This window comes from Podarcis gaigeae, assembly GCF_964106915.1.
Source record: "Podarcis gaigeae genome assembly, chromosome: 2".
NCBI lineage: Eukaryota > Metazoa > Chordata > Lepidosauria > Squamata > Lacertidae > Podarcis > Podarcis gaigeae.
In genome coordinates this window covers 125,060,513-125,084,667 of record NC_139679.1, presented here as the reverse complement: position 1 = coordinate 125,084,667, position 24,155 = coordinate 125,060,513, and the positions used below count along the sequence as shown (strand labels likewise).

The window sequence follows — 24,155 nt, the reverse complement described above, 5'->3', positions numbered from 1 at the left end:
GAGGTGGTCTCCACAATTCCTCCTCTGCCAGTTCCCTGACACATGGCTGCCACGATGAGCATGGGGCTGTCCCAACATGTCACCATCCCAAGGCATGTGACAGGCCACACTCTGGACCTTTCCCCCCTCAAATGGGCAGGAAGAGGGTGATCTGAAAGTGGGGGACATTGCCATGTTCAGATTACTTCCTGTTGAGATTTTGGCAATCAGCAGCTTCTCCGCTTGGCAGGAACAGAGGACCTCTTCAGAGGCTGGTGGATTCAATGGGTTTCCAGATGGCTGCTGGGAGCCATAATCAAACAAAATCTGGAGGTCACCATGCTAGCGCCCCCTGTTCTGGGATGGTAAACATTCAAAATATTTGGAGAAATGAAAAAGCTTGGTTTAGGAGTAAGGATTTAAAAGAAGAACTCTGCCCTAGTTTTAAAAATGAGAAAGGGGCTGACACGGCCTCACCTTGTGTCTGTCCCAATGCTTCATTTTGGCACAAGACACAGTCACTTCCACTCCATCCACTGAAATCCCTCTTAGGCCAACACTCGGCAGTGTGTGTGGGGGGGTGTCCCTGGCCTGGTTTTGGAGGACCACAGGCATGCAAATGTTGTCATTGGGCTGGATTGGGACTTCACCAGCAGATCACAACTCTGCTCTGAGATCTTCAGTGGTGACTCCTTTGTTATTGTGCCAAATTCAAGGTTGTATGGAAGCTCCTAACAGCTTGGGAAGAGTTGATTGGGGGAACTGCATTAGTCCATATGTGTTCACTCATCTGCTTTAGGTTGAAAAACTGGCACAATTGCTGGTGCCCAGTGTTGTTGTTGTTTTTAAAAAAGCAGGGGAGTGCTGGTACTCACCATGAAGTTGTTACTTCATACCACAGCTTTAACATTTGGGGGGGAGGGGCTGCTAGGGACGCATTGGAAGATGGCCGACAATACCATCTCTCTGGCTCACACGAGGTAATTAAGAGGCTGATATTGTAGTATGCAGCCTCCCTTGTTACCCCAAGGGAATGGGGAACATTGCCCCACCTGCAGTTGCCATAAATCACCCCCGAGTTCGAAAGAAGGGGGTGAGGGCACAAGGCGCACAGCACTCGTGTGGGACGGCTCTCCCTGACGCTGTCTCTGATCGTGCGGCCTGGTTGCAGGAGCTCAAAACAAACAATTAGAGAGAAGCAAATGCACATATTTCAAGTGAAGAACGGGAGTTAAGACTGCTAATGGAAGTGACCTCTGTGAAGTGGAGCGATGGGTTGGATTCAACAGGATAATATAACAAGAAGATATATCAAAGGGTCAGTATGTCGGAATGGGACAAAATGGGGGGGGGCTTTTCTTTTTTTTATCTTATGTGATTACCTAACAATCCTCCCCCCAAGAAGAATCATTGCAATTACTGATTATAAGCGGGATGATTAAGAACTGTGTGGAAATGAATTATCAATCAAAGACATGGCTTGTGTAATATCTGGAAAGGAATGAAAGGCCTTTGGAATGACGCAGTTATAAAAAGAGACTTGTTAAGAAGCAGGCCTGGCTGAAGGTTTTACGATCGAGGGGGAGGAGACGATTATATCGGACTGTGAGTTTGACTTGGCAGAACCCCCTAAGAAGATTGAGGAGAGACTGACAGGCCTGCGAAGTTCAACGGGCAAACTTTAAGAATGTTTTGCACGGAAGTGTTGAAATGGCGTCTGTCTGTTTGAATATGGCTCTTGGAGGAATGGAAAATTCACACAGGATATAACAAAGTTTGTTTTTAACCCGCTTGTGGACACAAAGAAAGGAATATATGATAACAACAAGAAGATGAGGAAAATAATAAAGTGAAGATTGGACAGAACTGAATATTAAAGCAGCAGCAAGAGAGATGTTTGGATCCCTTTCGGAGCTCGAAGCATGGGTACCCCCAACAAAAAATTTAAAATTTGGCTTTGTAATTTGTAATTAATGTGATTTGATTGGTTTGTTAATAAAAATTATATTAAACAAACAAAAAAAAACTTTGGGGGGGAGTACTGCGCACCCTTGAGTACCCCCAGAAAATAGCACTGCTGGTGCCGCACATTACTCATTCTGGAAAGGGGGAAGTTGATCCCTTCATGTGGCAGCACCTACACTTTGCCACATTCTGCCTTTTGACACCTTCGCTGCATTCTTTTGGGTGCCTGGGAAAACAATTTTCATTGAGGAAAGACTGTGCAGACATGTAGAAGTTGACATGTTATTTAATCTATCTTTAGCTTAACTTTTTACTTAACAATATTTTGGATTTCTAAGTATATGTTTTCATCTTTGTCTTTTTCCAAGAAATTTATTATTTTTCTTGGGTTTTTTTTTTTTTTTTTTTGTAAACCTCTATCTACAATAAAGTGGTAGGTGAATTTTGCATAAAATAAAAACAGAGATTTAGGCCACATCATGGAGGTGGATAAGGCTATAAACAGCTACTAGCCCTTATGAATATGACCCCCCTCCACGGTCTGAGGCAGGAAGACTCTGAGTGCCAGTTGTTGGGCATCACAAGTAGGGAAAGGGCTGCTGCACTGACCCCTTCCTTGTGGCCTTCCCTTTGGGGCAACTGGCTGTCCACTTTGAGAAGAAGATGCTGGACTTCCATGTCAATCATGTTCAGCCAAACTAAACTTTCTCCCTCTTTGAACCTTGTCGGTCTCTTGAGTCAACATGTTTTTCTCCTGCTCTGCACCTGCTCCTAGAGGAGACTTTTCTTCCCCTTACAATTATCAGAACCACAGTGATCTCTTCTTATCCCCCATGAACACCCTTCGAATGCTGCCTTTGGGAACAATAACACAAACATCGAAATCAAAAGCAGCAGGAGGTTATTTACTCCACCGTGCCTGAGAAGTTAGATATATAAAATATCTTGTGTGCCACAGAGTCCTTGCAGTCAAGATATACGTCAGGTGAAAGGGTGTAGGGGATAAGTCCTTGTGTAGCTTAATCAGAACATAGGAAGCTGCCTTCTAGCTTAGTACTATCTACTGACTGTAAGCTCTCCAAGTAGAAGACATCTTCAACCCTACCTGGAACAGTTGGCTGAGGTTGAACCTGGCACTTTTGGGTGCAAACAAGTGCTCTAGCACTCCGTTATATCATGTCCTCTTTGTCTCTGAAACTAGAGCTGGACACGTCTTTGCAAGAGTTTAGGCATCTTCTGATAAGCTGGTTATGAAATTGAGAGAAACAGAAGGGAAGTGTAGCAGGTGGATTCAGAATGATAACCCTGCTCTTGTTCCTCCCTCTTGTAACCTGCGGGATGCAGCAGAAGGCGAAATGCTCCCTGAATCTGATCAGGGATATCAATTATGCTTTGAATTATTACAGGCCAGGAAACCATCTCATTGGTGGAATTGTATCTTCAAGATTCATTGGAGATCGTTTGCCCTTCATCTTCTCCAGCACCCCCTTGAACTATGTTGAAACGTGAGTAATGTGTTGATGTGTTTCTGCTACACTCCAGTTTTCTTGATGCACCTGGGTCAGCCCCTCTGAGATGAAAGTGACTGCTGGAAGTCTATGGGGTCCTGGAGGTGTATGGGGTGTGGCTGTTGCAGGTTTTCTGTAGTTAGCAAAATGAAATTCATTCTCTCATTGTGTCTCATGGAACCTTGGAGCATTTTTTGGCATGAAAACTTTGGAGTTCTCCCACTCTCAACCCAATAAATTTTTCTAAAAGTTTATGAATTAGAAGATGGAGATGAATGGGAGATTGCTTCTCTCACTCAGAAAAGTGAATGTTGAAAGGCAGACTTGTCCTTTATAGCTGGGTGGAATGATAAATGGGGAGAACAATTTTCAATGCACAATTATCTTCCCCAGGCACAAAGCAATCTATGCAACTGAAAACTGTAACCCTCTACTATGCTTAGTCAGGTGTTCTTCTCATGCTTTGATTCCAAACATGCCAGCCATTTTATGGGAAGCAATGTTTGTGAGATATATAATGCTTGGAAAAGACCTTAGATACAGTGGCAGCTACTGACCACTGGACAAAGCGGAGCCGGACTTCCACAAGGCCGCTGAATGTGAGAGATTTTATTTTAAAAAATTAGAATAATTTATTTATAAAAGGATAAAATATAAAGTAGGATTTCCCCACAGGGTAAGTTTAGCATGTGGAAATGGATCCTAATACTGTCCACCTAACCAAAGGCTTTACTGTATGTATGTATTCTCTAAAGTTGCTCAGCTCGGGAGATTAAGACCCCCAGTAGGTCTCCAGTGTCTGATAAAAGGTAAAGGTAAAGGTACCCCTGCCCGTGCGGGCCAGTCTTGACAGACTCTGGGGTTGGTGCGCCCATCTCACTCAAGAGGCCAGGGGTCAGCGCTGTCCGGAGACACTTCCGGGTCACGTGGCCAGCGTGACAAAGCTGCATCTGGCGAGCCAGCGCAGCACACGGAACGCTGTTTACCTTCCCGCAAGTAAGCGATCCCTATTTATCTACTTGCACCCGGGGGTGCTTTCGAACTGCTAGGTTGGCAGGCGCTGGGACCGAGCAGCGGGAGCGCACCCTGCCGCGGGGATTCGAACCGCCGACCTTTCAATTGGCAAGCCCTAGGCGCTGAGGCTTTTACCCACAGCGCCACCCGCGTCCCCCAGTGTCTGATACTTGACAATAAATAAGCATGCTGGTATAATTCCAGGTTTGGAATTCCAAAGCCACCTTCCTTAATTTGTGATGGCATTTTCTGCAATAATATTCTCGGTACATTTGAACTCCAAATACATTTCCTAAACAGGAACTTTATCTTTTGGAAATATGATCGGGATATAAAAACTGGAAGTCTTCTCAGAATATAAATAAATCTGGGATAATGTTCGTTTTGAGAGAGTTCACCCTTCCCCAAAGGATAAGGTTTAATGACTCCCATCTATCAATATTTGAGAAGCCTCTTTTGTCACTTTTTGGATTAGTTGCAGTTTCTGAGCCACCGTCAAAGGTAGCTCTATGTACAGCACATTGCGGTAGTCCAAGCGGGAGATAATCAAAGCATGCACCACTCTGGTGAAGCAGTCTGAGGGCAGGTAGGGTTTCAGCCTGCGTACCAGAGGGAGCTGGTAGACAGCTGCACTGGACACAGAATTGACCTGCGCCTCCATGGACAGCTGTGAGTCCAAAATGACTCCCAGGTGGTGCACCTGGTTCTTCAGGGGCACATATACCCCATTTAGGACCAGAGAGCTCCCCACACCTGCCCTCCCCCTGTCCCCCCCCAAAAGAGTACTTCTGTCTTGTCAGGATCCAACCTCAATCTAGATTCAGGTAGGTAGCCGTGTTGGTCTGACACAGTCAAAATAAATAAATTTTGTCCAGTAGCACCTTAGAAACCAACTAAGTTTGTTCTGGGTGTAAGCTTTTGTGTTCCTACACATGAAAGCTTATACCCAGAACAAACTTAGTTGGTCTCCAAGGTGCATCTGGACAAAATTTATTTATTTATTTTAACCTCAATCTGTTAGCCATCATCCATCCTCCAACTGCCTCCAGACACTCACACAAGACATTCACCGCTTTCACTGGTTCTGATTTATATGAGAGGTAGAGCTGGGTATAATTTGCATACTGATGAACACCCAGCCCAAGGCCCCGGTGATTTATCCCAGCGGCTTCATATAGATGTTAAAAAGCACGGGGGGAGAGGACGGAACCCTGAGGCACCCCACAAGTTTGAGCCCAGGGCATGAACACTCACCCCCCCCCAACACCACTTTCTGGACACGGCCCAGGAGGAAGGAGGCGAACCACTGTATAACAGTGCCCCCAGCTCCCAGCCCCTCTAGAACAGTCACAAAGGATGTCAAGGTCGGTGGTATTAAAGGCTGCAGAGAGATCCTGCAGAACTAGAAAACAGCTTTCACCTTTGTCCCCAGCCCACTGGAGATAATCGATCAGCGCAACTAAGGCAGTTTCCGTCCCATGATGAGGCCTGAATCCCAATTGGAAGGGATCAAAATGGTCCGCATTCTCCAGTCATGACTAGAGTTGTTCAGCAACCACCCACTCAATCATCTTGCCCAATAATGGAAGATTTGAGACTGGGAGGTAGTTGGCCATATTGGCCAGGTCAAAATGTATTTTTAAGAGTTTAGTATTACAGAAGTATTTTAGAAAACCTTAAGATATTTAGTGGGTATAGGAGAAGGCTATACTTTCAATTTCACTGAACTGAATGTCACTATGTGACATAATTCTTTTTGCAGTTCTGTGAATAAGAGGGCATGGCAAATTCTTAGCTGCTTGCTGGCTGTTCAGGATGTCAATCTTAACCCCAGGCTCCTACCCAACATCACCTTGGGCTACAGCATCTATGAGACCCATTTTGATGGAAGAATCACTTCTGATGCCCTGACAGATCTGCTTGCTGGTGGGAAAATCAATATTCCAAACTACACCTGTGGAAGGCAGAAAAAGTTACTGGCTGTTCTTGAACGGGGTGAATCCGACATCTCCACGCACATTGCAGGCATGTTGGGCATCTACAAAATCCCACAAGTAAGAATGGGCTTCAAGTCAGGCACACCCCACATTTGCCATCTCATGAAACAACAAATTATGCTGAGGATACTATAATCATTTTAATAAATAAACTGAGCAAAATGATAGGAAGAAAAGGACATAATGTTAAATGTACGACTGCTTTAATATAAATACAGTGGTACCTTGGGTTAAGTACTTAATTCGTTCCGGAGGTCCGTACTTAACCTGAAACTGTTCTTAACCTGAAGCACCACTTTAGGTAATGGGGCCTTCTGTTGCCGCCGCACTTCCGTAGTACTATTTCTGTTCTCATCCTGAAGCAAAGTTCTTAACCTAAAGCACTATTTCTGGGTTAGCGGAGTCTTTAACCTGAAGCATATGTAACCTGAAGCGTATGTAACCTGAGGTACCACTGTACTCTTCAATGTGCATTAACCAATCTTTTCCCCTGTCAAATCTACAAATAGTGTAATAAAAAGCCATGCTAAAGGTGAAATAATACTTGGAGGTGACTTCAATGGTATGATTTCATGATTTCATCTATGATTGACATATCTCAAAAAAGGCAATCTAGCCAAGACCTAGCCAAGGAAATGCAAGAAAGCAAAGTGGCTGTCCAGTGAGGCCTTACAAATAGCGGGGGATAGAAGGCAAGCAAAATGTGAGGGAGATAGTGAAAGATACAGGAAATTGAATGCAGATTTCCAAAGAATAGCAAGGACAGATAAGAGGGCCTTCTTAAACGAGCAATGCAAAGAAATAGAGGAAAACAATAGAATGGGAAAAATCAGAGATCTGTTCAAGAAAATTGGAGATATGAAAGGAACATTTCGTACAAAGATTTCCTTTTTTTAAAAAAATAATATTTATTCGAAGTTTAAAAGTTACAAAAAAATAATACCAAATACAAAAAAAGAATACAACAACAACAACAGAGAAAAAATAAAAAATAAAAATACATTCTCTTAAAAAAAAGAAAAAGAACAGATTAAACCTTTATATAACTTTCTTCCTTTACTTCTTTCCTTGACCTCCTCACACCTCCCAGTTTTGTATTCTAGTTCAAATCGTTGTTTCAGCAAATCCTTCCAACCTAATTTTCATTTAAGTAATTTAATTTAATATGTTATATTTTAACGTCCTCTCTTTCGTCAATTTCATCAACTCATTTTTACTTAATCCTTTATATCATTTCTACCAAAACCACCTAACTTTCTTTTTCCAATATCTTTCTAACATTCCTTAATTTTACAATATTTTTGAAGATATACTTTAAATTTTTTCCAATCTTCTTCCACTCTAATCTAATCTAATCTAATCTAATCTAAGATTTCCATAATAAAGGACAAAAGTGGAAAGGACCTAACAGAAGCAGAAGACATCAAGAAGAGGTGGCAGGAATACACAGAGGAATTATACCAGAAAGATATGGACGGCTCGTACACCCCAGATAGTGTGGTTGCTGACCTTGAGCCAGATATCGTGGAGAGTGAAGTCAAATGCGCCTTAGAAAGCACTGCTAATAACAAGGCCAGTGGAAGTGATGATATTCCAGCTGAACTATTTAAAATTTTTAAAGATGACGCTGTTAAGGTGCTACACTCAATATGTCAGCAAATTTGGAAAACTCAGCAGCGGCCAGAGGATTGGAGAAGATCAGTCTACATCCCAATCCCAAAGAAGGGCAGTGCCAAAGAATGCTCCAACTACCGCACAATTGCACTCATTTCACACGCTAGCAAGGTTATGCTTAAAATTCTAAAAGGCAGACTTAAGCAGTATGTGGACCGAGAACTCCCAGAAGTGCAAGCTGGATTTCGAAGGGGCACAGGAACCAGGGACCAAATTGCAAACATACACTGGATTATGGAGAAAGCTAGAGAGTTCCAGGAAAACATCTACTTCTGCTTCATTGACTACACAAAAGCCTTTGACTGTGTTGACCACAGCAAACTATGGCAAGTTCTTAAAGAAATGGGAGTGCCTGATCACTTCATCTGTCTCCTGAGAGATCTCTATGTGGGACAAGAAGCTACAGTTAGAACTGGTTTCCCTCCTTATTTAACTTATATGCAGAATTCATCATGCGAAAGGCTGGGCTGGATAAATCCCAAACCAGAATTAAGATTGCCAGAAGAAATATCAACCACCTCAGATATGCAGATGACACAACTTTGATGGCAGAAAGTGAGGAGGAATTAAATAATCTTTTAATGCGGGTGTAAGAGGAGAGCGCAAAATATGGTTTGAAGCTCAACATCAAAAAACTAAGATCATGGCCACTGGTCCCATCACTTCCTGGCAAATAGAAGGGGAAGAAATGGAAGCAGTGAGAGATTTTACTTTTACTGCAGATGGTGAGAGCAGTCACAAAATTAAAAGACACCTGCTTTTTGGGAGAAAAGCAATGACAAACCTAGACAGCATCTTAAAAAGCAGAGACATCACCTTGCTGACAAGATAGTTAAAGCTATGGTTTTCCCAGTAGTGATGTATGGAAGTGAGAGCTGGCCCCTAAAGAAGGCTGATAGCCGAAGAATTGATTCTTTTGTATTATGGTGCTGGAGGAGACTCTGGAGAGTCCCATGGACTGCAAGAAGATCAAACCTCTCAATTCTGAAGGAAATCAGCCCTGAGTGCTCACTGGCAGGACAGATCCTGAAGCTGAGGCTCCAAGACTTTGGCCACCTCATGAGAAGAGAAGACTCCCTGGAAAAGACCCTGATGTTGGGAAAGATGGAGGGCACAAGGAGAAGGGGACGATGGAGGACGAGATGGTTGGACAGTGTTCTCGAAGCTACCAGCATGAGCCTGACCAAACTGCGGGAGGCAGTGGAAGACAGAAGTGCATGGTGTGCTCTGGTCCATGGGGTCACAAAGAGTCAGTCACGACTAAACAACTAAACAACAAAGCAAGACCTTTAAAGCATAATGGAAGTAAACAGCTTAATAGATATTTGGAGATTCTAACACCCTACTGATAAAGATCTCGCTTTCTATTTTCATGTCCACAATTTATATTTTCATAGAGATTTTCTCTCATTGATTCATGCCCAGTAGCAAAGATGACTAAAACTGAAATCCACCCAATGACCTATGCTGATTTTGCCCCTTTATAAACCTCCCACTGATAAAATAACAAGTTAATACAACAGTCTACAAATCTTCCACACATACCCAAAACCACCTATAGTTCAGAAGCTATAATTATATCTACTCCTAACAAATGGACCTAAACCAGCTGAATCATATAGAACAACTTCTTTGCTTAATGAAGATGCTGAGAGAGAGCTGTTCCGCCTGGCCATTGGTCTGGACTCAGTCTGACCCTTATGTTTCCCACCCCTTATGGTTTTGATCTATGGGCCACTTTTAAAATGAGGCTGCATTTTAAATTGCATTTTAACCTGTATTTTAAATTGGTTCACACACACCCATTATGTTTTTACTGTAATTTTACTGGTGGTAGCCGCCCTGAGCCCGGCTCTAGCCGGGGATGGTGGAGTTTAAATATGGTGATGATGATGATGATGATGATGATGATGATGTCCTCTGTAATTGCTAAGGTTTTAAGCGGTTTATACATCGCTAAGCAGTTAAGTGGTATATACATTGCAAAAATAAAATACAAATTATTTCAAATAAGGTTGTGGTTGATAATTAAATTTGTCATCCAATATTTGTCCTGAAAAGCAAAGCATCAGTCTCTTTCCCTTCTCTCACCAGCTCAGTTCTGGCTTTGTTCTTCATGATAAAAAACAGTCTCCTTTTGTCAACTGGATGGTCCCAAGTGAAGAAGCTCAGTGCCAGGGGGTAGTTGAACTCCTCCTGCACTTCAGATGGACATGGGTGGGCCTCTTTGCTTCAGACAATGACAATGGAGAAAAGTTCTTGAGCACCTTGACACCTCTGATGAGCAAAAGGGAAATTTGTGCAGCCTTCACTGAAAGAGTAAAACAGAAAACTTCCTTGTGGTTTCCTCATGAGCCATCTCCCTTGTGGAGACAAGTCAATGTATTTGTTTACTATACAGATTCTCAGTATGGATTTTATGTTATCATAGAGGTACAATATTTCTTTGAAAGGACACAAACTGGGGGGAAAGTCTGGATCACCACTGGTCTTCAGGACAGCATCTTGTTTTATGAGACAGAAGCCTTCCGGCATGCCCATGGTTCTTTGTCCTTTGTAATGAAGCCCAAAAAGGGGGCAAAAAAGGACTACTATGACCCAATAGCTTCTGCTTCTTGGCAGAAAGCATTTGTATGTTCATATTTAAAGCATCCCTTATCTGTGAGGAGTTGGCGAAGATGCAGGGAGAAGGAGAATCAGATGCTGCTGCCCCAGGAGGAGATTGAAGGAATCCACTCCCAAGACAGTTATATCACTTACTACAGTGTCCAAGTTGTGGCTCAGGCCTTGAATGCAGCCTATTCATCCAGATCAAAGCGGAGGTTGATGGTGGGTGGAGGAAACGAGATGGAACGTCAAAGTCTACAGCCATGGCAGGTATGGCCTCTTCTCATATATATATATATATATGTAATATATTTTAGTTTACAAAAATACATGTATTATCTTTTTTTCAAGTTGTGCTTGTACAGATCTGTAGGATAGTTTTGTTTCTGTAGGAAAGTTTCTGCTTCTGCACAAACCGTTCTAGGTTGAGACATTTTCTTATCACCCCAGAATGTTCAAGTTCACACTTAGTTCATACAAACATGGTATTCTGACCTGTTCTTAATGCATAGTTGATCACATTTATGGAACGTGATTGATATGTCCTTTTAAGTTTCACATTATCCCTCATAAGTAATTGTTTTAGATCTTGTTCTATTAATCACCAGTTATAATTTAATTAGGAGGTTTTCATGCCTGTCTAGTTCCGTGTTCCCTTTCCCAGCCTTTAATCTATTGGCGATTAATACCTATATGTATCCTTTGCTTTGTACTTGTATTAACCAATCAGCATCAAGCACATATGTGACATGTATCCTTTGCTTTGTACATGTGTTAACCAATCAGCAACAAGCACATGTGTGGGAATGCTATAATATTCAATAAAAGGGACTCCCCGAGACATGCTTGAGAGGATGCCTCCCAGATGACACCACCCCTCGTCTGTCGTTTATTCCAACCCAACATCTGGTGACCCCGACGTGATCATTTGGTGTGAGACATTAGTGTTACATACAGGGTTAGGTTAGGAAGAAAGGAGGGGGAGGAGGAATGGTGGGTGGGGTGAGGTCAGGTGGTTATGCTTCTATTCTTCTGCCTAGTGTATGCGTGGGGTTTTGTGTCAGTGTCACCTGTGTGGGTTCTCTTACTAGGTGCTTGTTGTATTTCCTTGGTGGTGAGAGAGGTTGGGCATGGCTTAGGGTGTGGTTGGTTGTGGTTGATTGGCTCTAGTGAGATTTGGTTATGTGCTCGAGTGGGGGGTATGATACTTGTTCTTCTTTTCTTGGGCAGTGTATGTGATAAAGGGGAACCATACCGGGGTGAAGGTGTCTTCTTCTATTTGTCCCCGTGTCAGTTTCAGTTTATTGGTTAGTTTTTCTAGGAAAGCTATTTCCCATACTATTTGATACCATTGGTCCATGCTTACTCCTGACAGGTCTCTCCGGTGTCTGGCTATGATGCTTCTGGCCCGCAACCCCACCTCCTCCCTAGCTCAGAAGTGGCTAAACTGATAGTTAACAATGTGGTGACAGAAGAGTTTAAAATTGAAAAAGGAACACGACAAGGCTGCCCTATTTCCCCTTTGTTATTTATTTCTGTCCTGGAGGTGCTCTTGAACATGATTAGAGGAGACCGGTTGGTTGAAGGGATACGGGTTGGAGCGAAACAGTACAAACTTAAAGCTTTTGCAGATGACCTGGTTTTGACACTACAGGAGCCAGAATCTAGTACGAAAAGAGTATTACAACTGATTCAAGATTTTGGCCGGGTGGCGGGTTTTAAATTAAACAAGCATAAAACTAAGGTATTGGGAAAAAACTTGACAGTTACAGAGTCAGAAAGGTTTCAGAAAGAGACAGAGTTAAATGTGGTTAAAAAAGTAAAATACCTAGGGGTTAATATAACAGCAAAAAATCTGAGTCTGTTTAAGGATAACTATGAGAAATGTTGGTTAGAAATTAAGAGAGACCTAGAAAGTTGGACAAGATTGAAACTTTCCTTGTTAGGCCGAATCGCTGCTATAAAGATGAATGTATTGCCAAAAATGCTGTTTTTGTTTCAGACTCTGCAGACTGTGGACAAAACAGAGTGCTTTCGGAAGTGGCAGAGAGATATTTCTAAATTTGTCTGGCAGGGCAAAAAGCCCAGAATCACTGATTAACTGATGCGAAAGAAAGAGGGGGCTTTGCCCTGCCAGACTTAAGGTTGTACTACGAAGCAGCAGCTTTCTACTGGCTAAAAGACTGGCTGCTTCTCGAAAACACCGATGTATTAGATTTGGAAGGTTTTAACAATGCTTTTGGTTGGCATGCATATTTATGGTATGACAAGGTTAAGATTCACAAGGCTTTCAGGAACCATATTGTCAGAAAAGCAGTGTTTAATGTCTGGATAAAATACAAAGACTTATTGGAAAATAAAACTCCAAGGTGGCTTTCGCCATTGGAAGCCAAGGCCCGAAAAAGACTCAATATGGAGGCCAAATGGCCGAAGTATTGGGAAATATTAGAAAAAGATGGAGACAATTGGAAATTGCAGAGTCAGGAGAAAATGAAAGACAAAGTGCGAGATTGGTTACATTATGCTCAGATTAAAGAAGTTTTTAAACTTGATAAAAAGCTAGGATTCCAGGTGGAAAAATCGAAGCTAGAAACGGAACTGTTAGCGCCTAAGACTAAGGTACTTTCAAAAATGTATAACTTGCTGTTGAAATGGAATACACAAGATGAAATGGTTAAATCGGCTATGATAAAGTGGGCACAGGACATTGGATATAACATTATGTTTGAGGACTGGGAGAGGTTGTGGACTACTGGGTTGAAGTTTACTGCATGTAATGCTTTGAAAGAAAATGTCATGAAAATGATATATAGATGGTATATGACCCCAGTCAAACTTGCAAAAATGTACCACTTGTCTGATAACAAATGTTGGAAATGTAAAGGAAATGAAGGAACATTCTTTCACCTCTGGTGGACTTGCCCTAGAGTGAAGGCTTTCTGGGAAATGATATATAATGAGTTGAAAAAGGTATTTAAGTATACCTTCCCTAAGAAACCATAGGCCTTCCTTTTGGGTATTGTCGGCCAGAGTGTGTCAAGGAAGGACCGAACATTTTTTATGTATGCAACAACAGCAGCAAGGATACTTGTCGCCAGGCATTGGAAAACCCAAGACCTACCCACACTGGAAGAATGGCAGATGCAACTGATAGACTATATGGAACTGGCTGAGATGACTGGCAGAATCCGAGACCTGGGAGAGGAGACGGTGGAAGAAGATTGGAAGAAATTTAAGACTTATTTACAAAAACATTGCAAATTGTTTGAATGTTAAGAAGGATGTTAGAGTATAAACAAATTGGCACCATTGAGTTAGATGAAGTGAATTATGAAGATAAGCTAAATTTAAGAAAAGATAAAAATTTGGAAGATATAGGTTATATTTAAATTTGTTAAGATCGGAATAAAAAATAACCAAAGTTAGAGATATAACATTGGAAAATTAGATATTGAGATTAGAAATAAGGGGATAAATTTGTTGAATAAAATTTTATAAACAGGAACGCAGGAGCGGGAGATGTGAGGGAGTCCAAAGAAGTGAAAAGATCTATGTCAAGAGATGTTATATTATATTGTTTTATTGGTATTGTTATTTATATAAAAATTGTTAATAAAAATTATTTGAAAAAAACAACAACAGAAGTGGCTTTGTATGACAGAAACATGGAAAAAAAATAAATTCAGTTGATCCAATCATTGGCCAAAGTGCCTTTTTATACAGAGAGGCAGTATAGATTCTAACACAGGCGGCTACAATTTCTGTAAATGTTAATGAAAGAGACCATATTTTCATGTTTAAAGAAATTAATGATGTACTTTTAAGAATTAACACATAATGACTCATAGGTAAACAGCTGTAATCTAGTTCAGTATTCAAGCCTGCTGGATGTAAAGTATTAAGCAGAAAAAGAAATCTGGTTTCCTTCTGCAAAAGATTTTTTTTTTGGCTTGCTCCATAGGTTCCTGATATGCCCAAATGACAAAAAAATGTTAGATCCTCGTCGGAATGCAATGTTTGTATAAAATGTTGTTCCAAATGTGCATCGACAACTCCATTTCTGATTCGGGAATGATGCTCAGTTATCCTAACATAACCTAAGGTTTGGTAGTGTTTTGCATGTTTTGGGTGTATCCCCTAGTTTGCCTTGTATTTCTTGTCTTGATATGGGTTTGCTATTTTTGTAGAAGTCTGCTAGGTGGTATATTTAAGCCTTTGGTTTGCCAGGTTTTTATCTGGAGGTTTTGTGCTGCGTGGTGAAATAGTGGGTGGTGAGCCAGGGGGATTAGTGCTGATGGCGTTGGGGACCGTTTGCCTGCTTCTTCCTTCCATTCTTTAAGCATGGTCTGTGTGGACCTCTTTAGTGTTGTGGGGATTTTCCTTACAGTAGAACCTCTACCTACGACCGCCTCTACTTGGGCCTGATCCAAGTTGTGACCGCGGCAAACCCGGAAGTAAATACCTGGTTTGCCACAATTTGTGCATGCGCAGAAGCGGCTGCTGCCGTCTGCACATGTGCCTGCGCACAATGGCGCTTCTACCAGCGACCCAGATCCTCTTACAGACGGACCTCCAGAACTGATTACATCCATATGTAGAGGTTCCACTGTAGTTTGTTTGGGAGGAATGGGTATGCTGTGGTGGAGATATTTTCGATTATGTCCCATTCTCCTTCTGAGGAGGGGAGGTGCAGGTATATGGGGATTATGCTTGGTCTTTTGTGAAAGAAAATAAATGAGTGTAGTTTTTTCTGCCATTTGCGAAGTTGGGCTGGGGGAATTCAGATTGGGAGATTGGGAGGATTTGGAATAGGTAGGTTAATTTTGGGATGGTGATCATTTTGATCATGGCTATTTTGTCTGAGAGAACGAAGTTGGTGTTGTTCTATCTCCTCAAGTCTTTGTTGATTTGTCACCACAAGGGGTTGTAATTGTGGGTGTATAGTTTATTGGGGTTTCTGGTTATTTGTACGCCATGGTATCTGAACCTGGTGCAGCAAAGTTTTATCTTGGTGGTGTTAATGAATTCTTGATGTCTGTGGCTGCTCAGATTCAAATTGCTAGAGGTTCCAGAGCCAGAATGAATAGGAAGGGAGACAGTGGGCATCCTTGTTTTGTGTTTCTTTGGATTGCTATGCTATTAAAGTCCATACTGTTAGTCTTGCATTTTGCTGAGGCTCAGGACTATATTTGTTTGAGGATTTGTAAGAAGATGGGACCAAATTTCATATTAGTTAGTACAGCTGGTAGGTATTTCTATTCTAAGCGATCAAAAGCTTTGAGGATGTCTAGGAACTTAATTATCAGGGGGAGTTTAGTTGCCTTACTGTGTCCAATCAGATCCAGTAGTTTCCTGATGGGGTCTGTTATATTGCAACCAGGGACAAAGCCAATGTGGTCTTGGACTATTAATTTGTGTAGGAATTTTTTAAGGCAGTTGGCCAAGATTGATGTGAATATCTGGTAGTCTTGGTTTATTCATGAGACTGGGCAGTGTGATTCTACTTTGAGGCTGTATTTGAGTGGTTTGGGGATAGAGACTATCTTGGAGGAGGTCAAGGTTTTAGGAATGGCGCCCCCTTTTATGATGTTGTTGAATAGGTGGGTCATGTAGGGCATCAGGGTTCACGAGAGCCAGTGTGGTGTAGTGGTTAAGAGCGGTAGTCTCGTTATCTGGGGAACCGGGTTCGCGTCTCCGCTCCTCCACATGCAGCTGCTGGGTGACCTTGGGCCAGTCACACTTCTTTGAAGTCTCTCAGCCCCACTCACCTCACCGAGTGTTTGTTGTGGGGGAGGAAGGAAAAGGAGAATGTTAGCCGCTTTGAGACTCCTTAAGGGGAGGGATATCAAATCCAAACTCTTCTTCTTCTTCTTTTAATTTCTCGTAGAATTCTGCTGTAACTCTGTCTGGGCCTGGGGCTTTGGGTGGTTTCAGGTTTTTGAGGATCGTATCCATTTCCTCCGGGGTGATAGGACTGTCCATGAATTCCTGTTCCTCATCAGTTAAGGCTGTCATGCTCAGTCCTTCTAGGAATCTTCTGATATCCTCCTTGGGTGGGTTGTGGGAGGTGTATAGGTTGGAGTAAAATTCCACAGATTCTTAGGTTATTTCTTTGGGGGGGAATGTTATGTTGTCCTCTTTTTTTGGTGATGCAGTGTATTCTTGTTTTGAGTGATTTTTTCCCTATACCTGCTTGCTAATAATTCGGAGTATTTCCCTCCATACTCATAGAAGCATTGTTTTGTGTATAACATGTTGATCATTTTCTTGTTGATTTCTAGTGAATCTAGTACCCTCCTTTTTTGTTCTATACGTTTAAGGAGTTTTCTAGCTCCTTTCTGTTTGTAGCGTGATGAGAGGGCTGCGATGTCTTGTTCTATTTTGCTCATTTTTGAAGAGGTTTGTTTTTCAAGGGATGCTTTCTCTTTTATGGAGGCTTCTCTTGTGACTGCTTTCATTACATCCCAAAGGAGGGGGGTTGTTATATTGTCCACGTCATTTTCTTTCAAGAAGTTTTGGAGAGTTTTTGTGAGACTCCCTCTAATTCCCTTATTTGTGGTTGGGATCGGACTAAAGGACCATGATGGGGTGGTTTGTGTTTCTTCTCCTAACTTCTATTTGTTTGTTGATTCAACCAAGGGGGTCGATGCTTGTGTGAGCAGAATGCTATCTAGTCTGGACTGTGCTGTGGTGCTTGGAATGGAATGTGTAGCTGGTGTATCCCAGGTTTTCTTTGCCCCATATGTCATAGAGACCCCTGTGTTTTTTAGCAATTTGTAAGAGTCCCTGAAGGGGCTGCCTTCAGAGGAAGGTTGTCCATGGTCTTGTAGGGTGGGTGTCTTTCAGGAAGATGCTTCTCATATTTAGGTTGAGGTCACACTCCCAGGATTGCTTCCCCTTTGGAGAAAGAGAGGAGCTTGTTTAGAGTTTTCTGGGGGGCATATAAGGAGCCAAATGTCTTTTTGTCTTTTAGCACTGTCGTGGCTCTGAGGTTCAGGACTCTACTGAGTATTATGGCTACTCTGTGGGCCTTTCCTGAACCAGGGGCAATCCATTGTTGACTGAAGCAGGGACCACTCAGGAGTTTGCTTCCTTTTGGTGGATTGTGTATTTCCTGTAGGAAAGGAATGTGTGGTTTCATGGTGTTCACATATGAGGTAATGCGTTTTCTTTTCATAAGGTTTCCCAACCCCCTCACATTTAATGTAATTGCTTCTAAGCTAGTCATATTGCTTATCTACTTTATAGGATGACTCCATGCCAACCCATCTGGGTTGGCCTGTGTCTCTCACCTTGTGTTTTCTATCAGTTGTGCTGACATAAATTGTGATGGGTGGGGAAGGAAGGGTAGAATTAGATATGGGTTAAAGAGTGGGGGGTAGATTACAGAAATGGCCTCTCGCTTTTGAAGATTGTCATTCATTTTCCAACTCTGGAATCATCATAATAGGAACATACTCTACAGGTGTTTTGGAAAAAACTGGGACATCCCATTTTCTTCTCATGTGCTCACAGCAGCCATGTCCCCATATGACAAGTGAAGGAATATCCAACCAATCATTTCCTCCTCCAAATGTCTTTATGATCAATATATGCCATCCAGCATGGTTTTCTCTGTTGTTCTAGCTTCATTCATTCTTGAAAGAAGTCCATCTGTCTTCTAATACTTCAGCTGATGCACAGTACTTGGATGAGAATGGGGCACTGGCCATTGACTTTGATATTGTGAATTGGGTGCTGTTTCCTAATAATTCTCATGCTGGTGTGAAAATTGGGAGCATAGAGAGACAGAAGTCCTCAAATCTAAAGTTCACCATTAGCCCAGAAACAATAGTATGGCCCACACTGTGTAAGAAGGTAGGAGAAATGTTACATGCCTTTTAAATATCTATGATATCTGCTACATTCTAACAACTTGTTGAACATTATATATGAGGCTTTTATTGCAGTCATGGACACTTCCTTGGAGATAAATAGCAATGAGATTAATGGATCTCACTGTTGCATAAGCATGTATAAAATCTGACAATGAATAAGAGGCTTACAAAATGAATTACAAAATGAACAGCTGTAATAAATATTTATTCACCCAGCTGGGAAAGCTTCCTAAAATGAAAATGGGAAGTGCAGATATGCCTCACAAGAAAACTAGGTGTCAAGTTCTGCACCCTTCATGCCAACCTCAACAACACCATTTAGCCTTTGAAGCAAAGCAGAAGTCATTCAGTCCAGCCGTATTTCACAACTGCACCAACACATAGCAGGTGTGATGGCAACAGTGTCAGGAGTTGTTTTAGTGCCCCATTTTGTAGGAATGGCTGGTTCAATGTAGAAAAGTGCAGTATATCGATGTTAAAGGGAAGAAGCAGAAACACTAAAGAGATTTCACAGCCATGCTGCTCTACAGAAAGCAAAAAAGAAATCACTCCTAATTGGTCCTGGGCTCACTTTGGGCAATTGGAAGTAAAGATGCTTTTACTGTTTCATGCTTTATTATATTTTTATCTTTGCGGGAAGCTGCCCAGTGTGGCTGGGATAACCCAGCCAGATGGGTAGGGTATAGATATTATTTTATTGTTAGTGTTATTGTTATTGTTAGTGTTAGTGTTAGTTTTAGTGTTATTCCAGGGATCCTTCCAATACTGAACAATGCTCTTTCTTCTGTTTATTTCCAGACCATGCCTCATGCAAGATGCACCAAGAGCTGTTGCCCTGGATTTGCCAAGAAGATTCAGGAAGGGAAACCCCCGTGCTGCTATGACTGTGCTCCCTGCTCAGAAGGGACAGTCTCCACTCAGGAAGGTAGGACACAACACCAGTGGAAAGAAGCTATGGATCAAAGGTTCTCTAATAGAGAACACAGTATACCTGAAGGAGCGTCTCCAACTCCATCGTTCTGCCCGGACACTGAGATCCAGCACCTTCTGGCGGTTCCCTCGCTGCAAGAAGCCAAGTTACAGGGAACCAGGCAGAGGGCCTTCTCGGTAGTGGCACCCGCCCTGTGGAACACCCTCCCACCAGATGTCAAAGAGAAAAACAACTACCAAACTTTTAGAAGACATCTGAAGGCAGCCCTGTTTAGGGAAGCTTTTAATGTTTAATAGGTTATTGTATTTTAGTGTTTTGTTGGAAGCCACCCAGAGTGGCTGGGGAAACCCAGCCAGATGGGCGGGGTATAAATAATAATTTTATTATTATTACTATTATTATTATTATTATTATTATTATTATTATTATTATTATTATTATTATTTTCTTGATCTCTCCCATATGCCAACCATTCCCCACAATTATAAGACTGCTCTAGGTGTATGACTAATGTTAGGATAATGATGTCTCTTTTACTCTGTGCAGATGCTGATGAATGCACCAAATGTCCAGAAGATCAGCATCCAAACAAGGACTGCAATCAATGTGTCCCCAAAGCAATAACCTTCTTGTCCTATGAAGATTATTTGGGGAAACTCCTGGCTTCCTTTGCCCTACTCTTCTCCTCAACCACAGGCTTTGTTTTGGGAATATTCATTAAATACAATGAAAGTCCCCTAGTCAAAGCCAACAACAGGGACCTCTCCTACATCCTCCTCTTCTCCCTCCTGCTCTGCTTTTTGTCCTCTTTCCTCTTCATCGGCCGGCCAAGGAAAGTCACCTGTCTTCTCCGACAAATGGTCTTCAGCATCGTCTTCTCATCTGCCGTCTCTTCAGTGTTGGCAAAAACCACCACTGTGGTTCTGGCCTTCTTGGCCACCAAGCCAGGGAACAGGCTGAGGAAATGGCTGGGGAAGAGTCTGGCCAACTCCATTGTCATTTCCTGTTCCTGTGTCCAAGTTGTCATCTGCATGATCTGGCTGGGGATCTCGCCACCATTCCCAGACTCTGACATGCACTCCCAGCCTGGGGAGATCATCCTGCGATGCAACGAAGGGTCTGTGGCCATGTTCTATGGTGCCCTCGGCTACATGGGCTTCCTGGCGGCCATCTGCTTCACGGTGGCTTTCCTAGCCAGGAAGCTGCCTGGGGCCTTCAATGAAGCCAAGCTGATCACCTTCAGCATGCTGGTCTTCTGCAGTGTTTGGGTGTCCTTTGTGCCCACCTACCTGAGCACCAAGGGGAAATACATGGTAGCCGTGCAGGTCTTCTCTATCTTGGCTTCCAGTGCTGGGCTTCTGGGCTGCATCTTCATACCCAAGTGCTACATTATTATACTGAAGCCGGAACTGAACACGAAGGAGTACCTGACGGCAAAAAAATAAATGGAGAGAGTGAGAGAGATTATCCATTTTTCCTTTTATCTGTATTAAAAGCATTTTACCTTTCAACATTGCTCCCTTCTAACTTTAGTTACTCTGCCCTTTCTATTCTTCAACTGTCTCATGGCTCTGAGTTGGTTTAACCCAGCTGTGCCCACCTGGTTATTAAGTGCAGCATCAGGGCAGACCTGAGGGTCAGGGAGACAGAGTTGCTGGGTCTAAAGATATCCCATCTCTCTGTCCAGAATGTGTGCTCCTCTTTGTTACAATATATGATCACAGCTGCAAGACCTTTACTTGAACAAAGATTCAAGGACACATAACTAGAAACAGTAGAATAATGGCTGCTAAAGCTAACGGATTTAGCTGAGATGGCAAAATTGACACGTTCATTAAGAGAAAACCCATTGTTAACATTTGTTAAATATTGGAAACCTCTCATAGACTTTTTGCCTGAAAAACATTATGAAATAATGACATCTGGATTTTAGGGTTGAAGATAATGTTTGTTTATAGAAAGTGGCTTTGTGGGGTGTTGTTGCGAATTGGACGAAGTTAATATTGTTTTTATATAGTGGACAGTTGAAGAATTGGAAGTTCTTTATTTTTTAATCTTTTGTTCCCCTCTTTTTCTATTGCATTCTTTTTATGTGTTTCTTCTCCTCCTCCCCCTCCCCCTTCTCTCTCTCTCCCCACACACACACACACACACACACACACACACCTTCCTGTGTTTTTATTGTATCTATATAAAAGTGTTGGTTTGGTTAAAAAATGGGAAAGTATATAAATTTTGTATTTTTCTCTATAAACCTTCATAAACTCTCTCTCTATCTCTCTATCTCTCTATCTCTATCTCTATCTCTATCTGTATCTCTAATGTGTGTTTCTGGCATTGAGCAGTCTGGACAGATTAGGGACTGTGCTGGTTTACCGCCTGCCTCACTGCCCGGCCCTATCCCTGCCTCAGCTGACAGAGCTGGTCTCAGAGGTGGTGTAGAGGAATCCCACAATGTTGGCTTGGGGGACTTCATCATCCATGTTGAGGCAACTGTTTCTGGGGTGGCTCAGGACTTCATGGCTGCCATGCTAACCATGGGGCTGTCCCAAAATATCACCATCCCAATGCATGTGACAGGCCACACTCTGGACCTTGTTTTCTGAACTGGGCAGGAAGAGGGTGATCTGAAAGTGGGGGACATTTACATCAGTCCCTTGTCAGGTTCAGATCACTTCCTGTTAAGACTGAGTCTATCACCAGCTTTTATGCTTGGGAGAGGCACGATACCTATTTGAATGGTTCATCTTCAGAGGCTGGTGGATTCCATGGGTTTCCAGATGGCTGCTGGGAGCCATAATCAAACAAAATCTGGAGGACACCATGCTAGTGCCCCCTGTTCCGGAATGGTAAACATTCAAAATATTTGGAGAAATGAAAAAGCTTGGTTTAGGAGTAAGGATTTAAAAGAAGAACTCTGCCCTACTTAAAAATGAGAGACAGGCTGACATGACCTCACCTTGTGTCTGTCCCAATGCTTTACTTCGGCACAAGACACAGTCACTTCCACTCCATCCAGTGAAATCACTCTTAGGCCAACACTCGGCAGTGGGGGGGAGTGTCTGTGTCCTGGTGTTGGAGGACCACAACCATGCAAAGGTTGTCATTGGGTTGGATTCAGAAATTTTGAGAAGAGGATGCTGGACTTTATGGGCCCTTTGCCTCATCCAGCTTCAGGGCTCTTCTGATGTCAATCATGTTCAGCCAAACTCAACTTTCTCCCTCCTTGAATCTTGTCAGTCTCTTGAGTCTATGTTGCGTTCGCAAAGTAAGAACTACAAAGGGGAGCATCTGGCAACCCCAGAGCTGAGAAATAAACATGATAAGAAGGATGGCCAGAAAGACCAGATCACTACCACCTTCATGTGAGATCTGTTTCCTGGCTCCAAGATTAACATCTTAAGATTATATATAAGAAAACTACATCAAAGTAAAGACTCTCCTCCCTGGAAGGGAGGGGAGTGGTTGTGGGCGGGAGCCCAAGCTCCGCTCCCCCCCCCACTCACCTGGCTGGCACCCGCCCCCCCTTCAGGAGGCACCCAACCAGGTGCCTCTGGGGGGGCGTGGTCAGCATCCTAAATGCTGTGGCGCAAGCCCCTCCTCGGCCTCATTCGCCTTTGACCCGTCGCGAGTCACCCACCCTCCACTCCCTTTGAGCTCAAGGTTCTTCTGGCCTTGCTATGGACCTTAGGTTGGTTGCCCTGGTTGTCCGGGGGGCCTGGTAGGAATTTTTCCATTTGGCATTAGGCTTTTTGGTTTTTTCGCCTACCTCGTAGCAATCGTCAATACCAACTTCCGTGGTATTGGTGGGTAGGTTAGGCATTGGAAAATGTGTTGTGAAATTGAAGAGCTAGGTGTGGCCATCGCCTATGCCTTCAATATTTTGGGTAGTCCGTTAAAGGAATCTGGCGGTTGTGTACTCTGTCCGATGCCTGCTTGGCGGGAGGCCATGGCACGACCCTCGGTGACATCAGGGGAGAGCCTATAGTTGGATTAGCATCAACAGGCTCCACCTACTGGTGAATAAACCCCCCTTGTTTTAGACATCCAATGCCTAAGCCAATACCTTTTCACTGCTGTAATCAATAAAGTTGTGGCCTTTTCTTGCCCATTAACCTTATATCTTGTGTCCTTGCGTGTTCATTTCACATTGTGGGGGTCGGGTCCTCGAACCACAACTTGCCCACTATCTTTATGGCACAGGATGCCTGCCTGGCGAAGCAACTGCTGAGCTGCTGTGTACGTGACATGTGAGGAGAGAGAAATGGGCAGTAGAGTCAAAAGGGCATGAAAAGGGCATGAATGTAGAATCTTATGGGATTTAATCAGAAATTATCGTCAATATATCAAACCCAGTCAACACAATGTCTTCATCGTGGACACGATGGCTTGATGTATATTTTATAATTCCTCATGGTAATCCCATCTGATCCCTACAAGTCAACATGTTTTTCTCCTGCTCTGCACCTGCTCCCAGAGGAGACCTTTCTTCCCCTTACAATTATCAGAACCACAGTGATCTATTCGTATCGCCCTTGCACACCCTTTGAATGCTGCCTTTGGGAACAATGACACAAACTTCACGATCAAGAGCAGCTGGAGG

The 24,155-nt window shown here is 42.8% G+C and overlaps 1 protein-coding gene across 1 annotated transcript in view; it reads left to right on the top strand.

Annotated features, from left to right (window-relative positions):
* The window catches only part of LOC310836113 (vomeronasal type-2 receptor 26-like), a gene marked incomplete at both ends in the record, with an annotated part of 36,323 nt that extends 15,326 nt beyond the window's left edge, over positions 1 to 20,997 (top strand). The window contains 5 exons of the mRNA XM_083721028.1: positions 6,229 to 6,520; positions 10,232 to 11,014; positions 18,371 to 18,601; positions 19,420 to 19,546; positions 20,099 to 20,997. Coding sequence (XP_083577154.1) covers positions 6,229 to 6,520; positions 10,232 to 11,014; positions 18,371 to 18,601; positions 19,420 to 19,546; positions 20,099 to 20,997 — 2,332 coding nt within the window. The remainder of the gene's footprint in view (positions 1 to 6,228; positions 6,521 to 10,231; positions 11,015 to 18,370; positions 18,602 to 19,419; positions 19,547 to 20,098) is intronic.
* Positions 20,998 to 24,155: the final 3,158 nt, after the last annotated feature.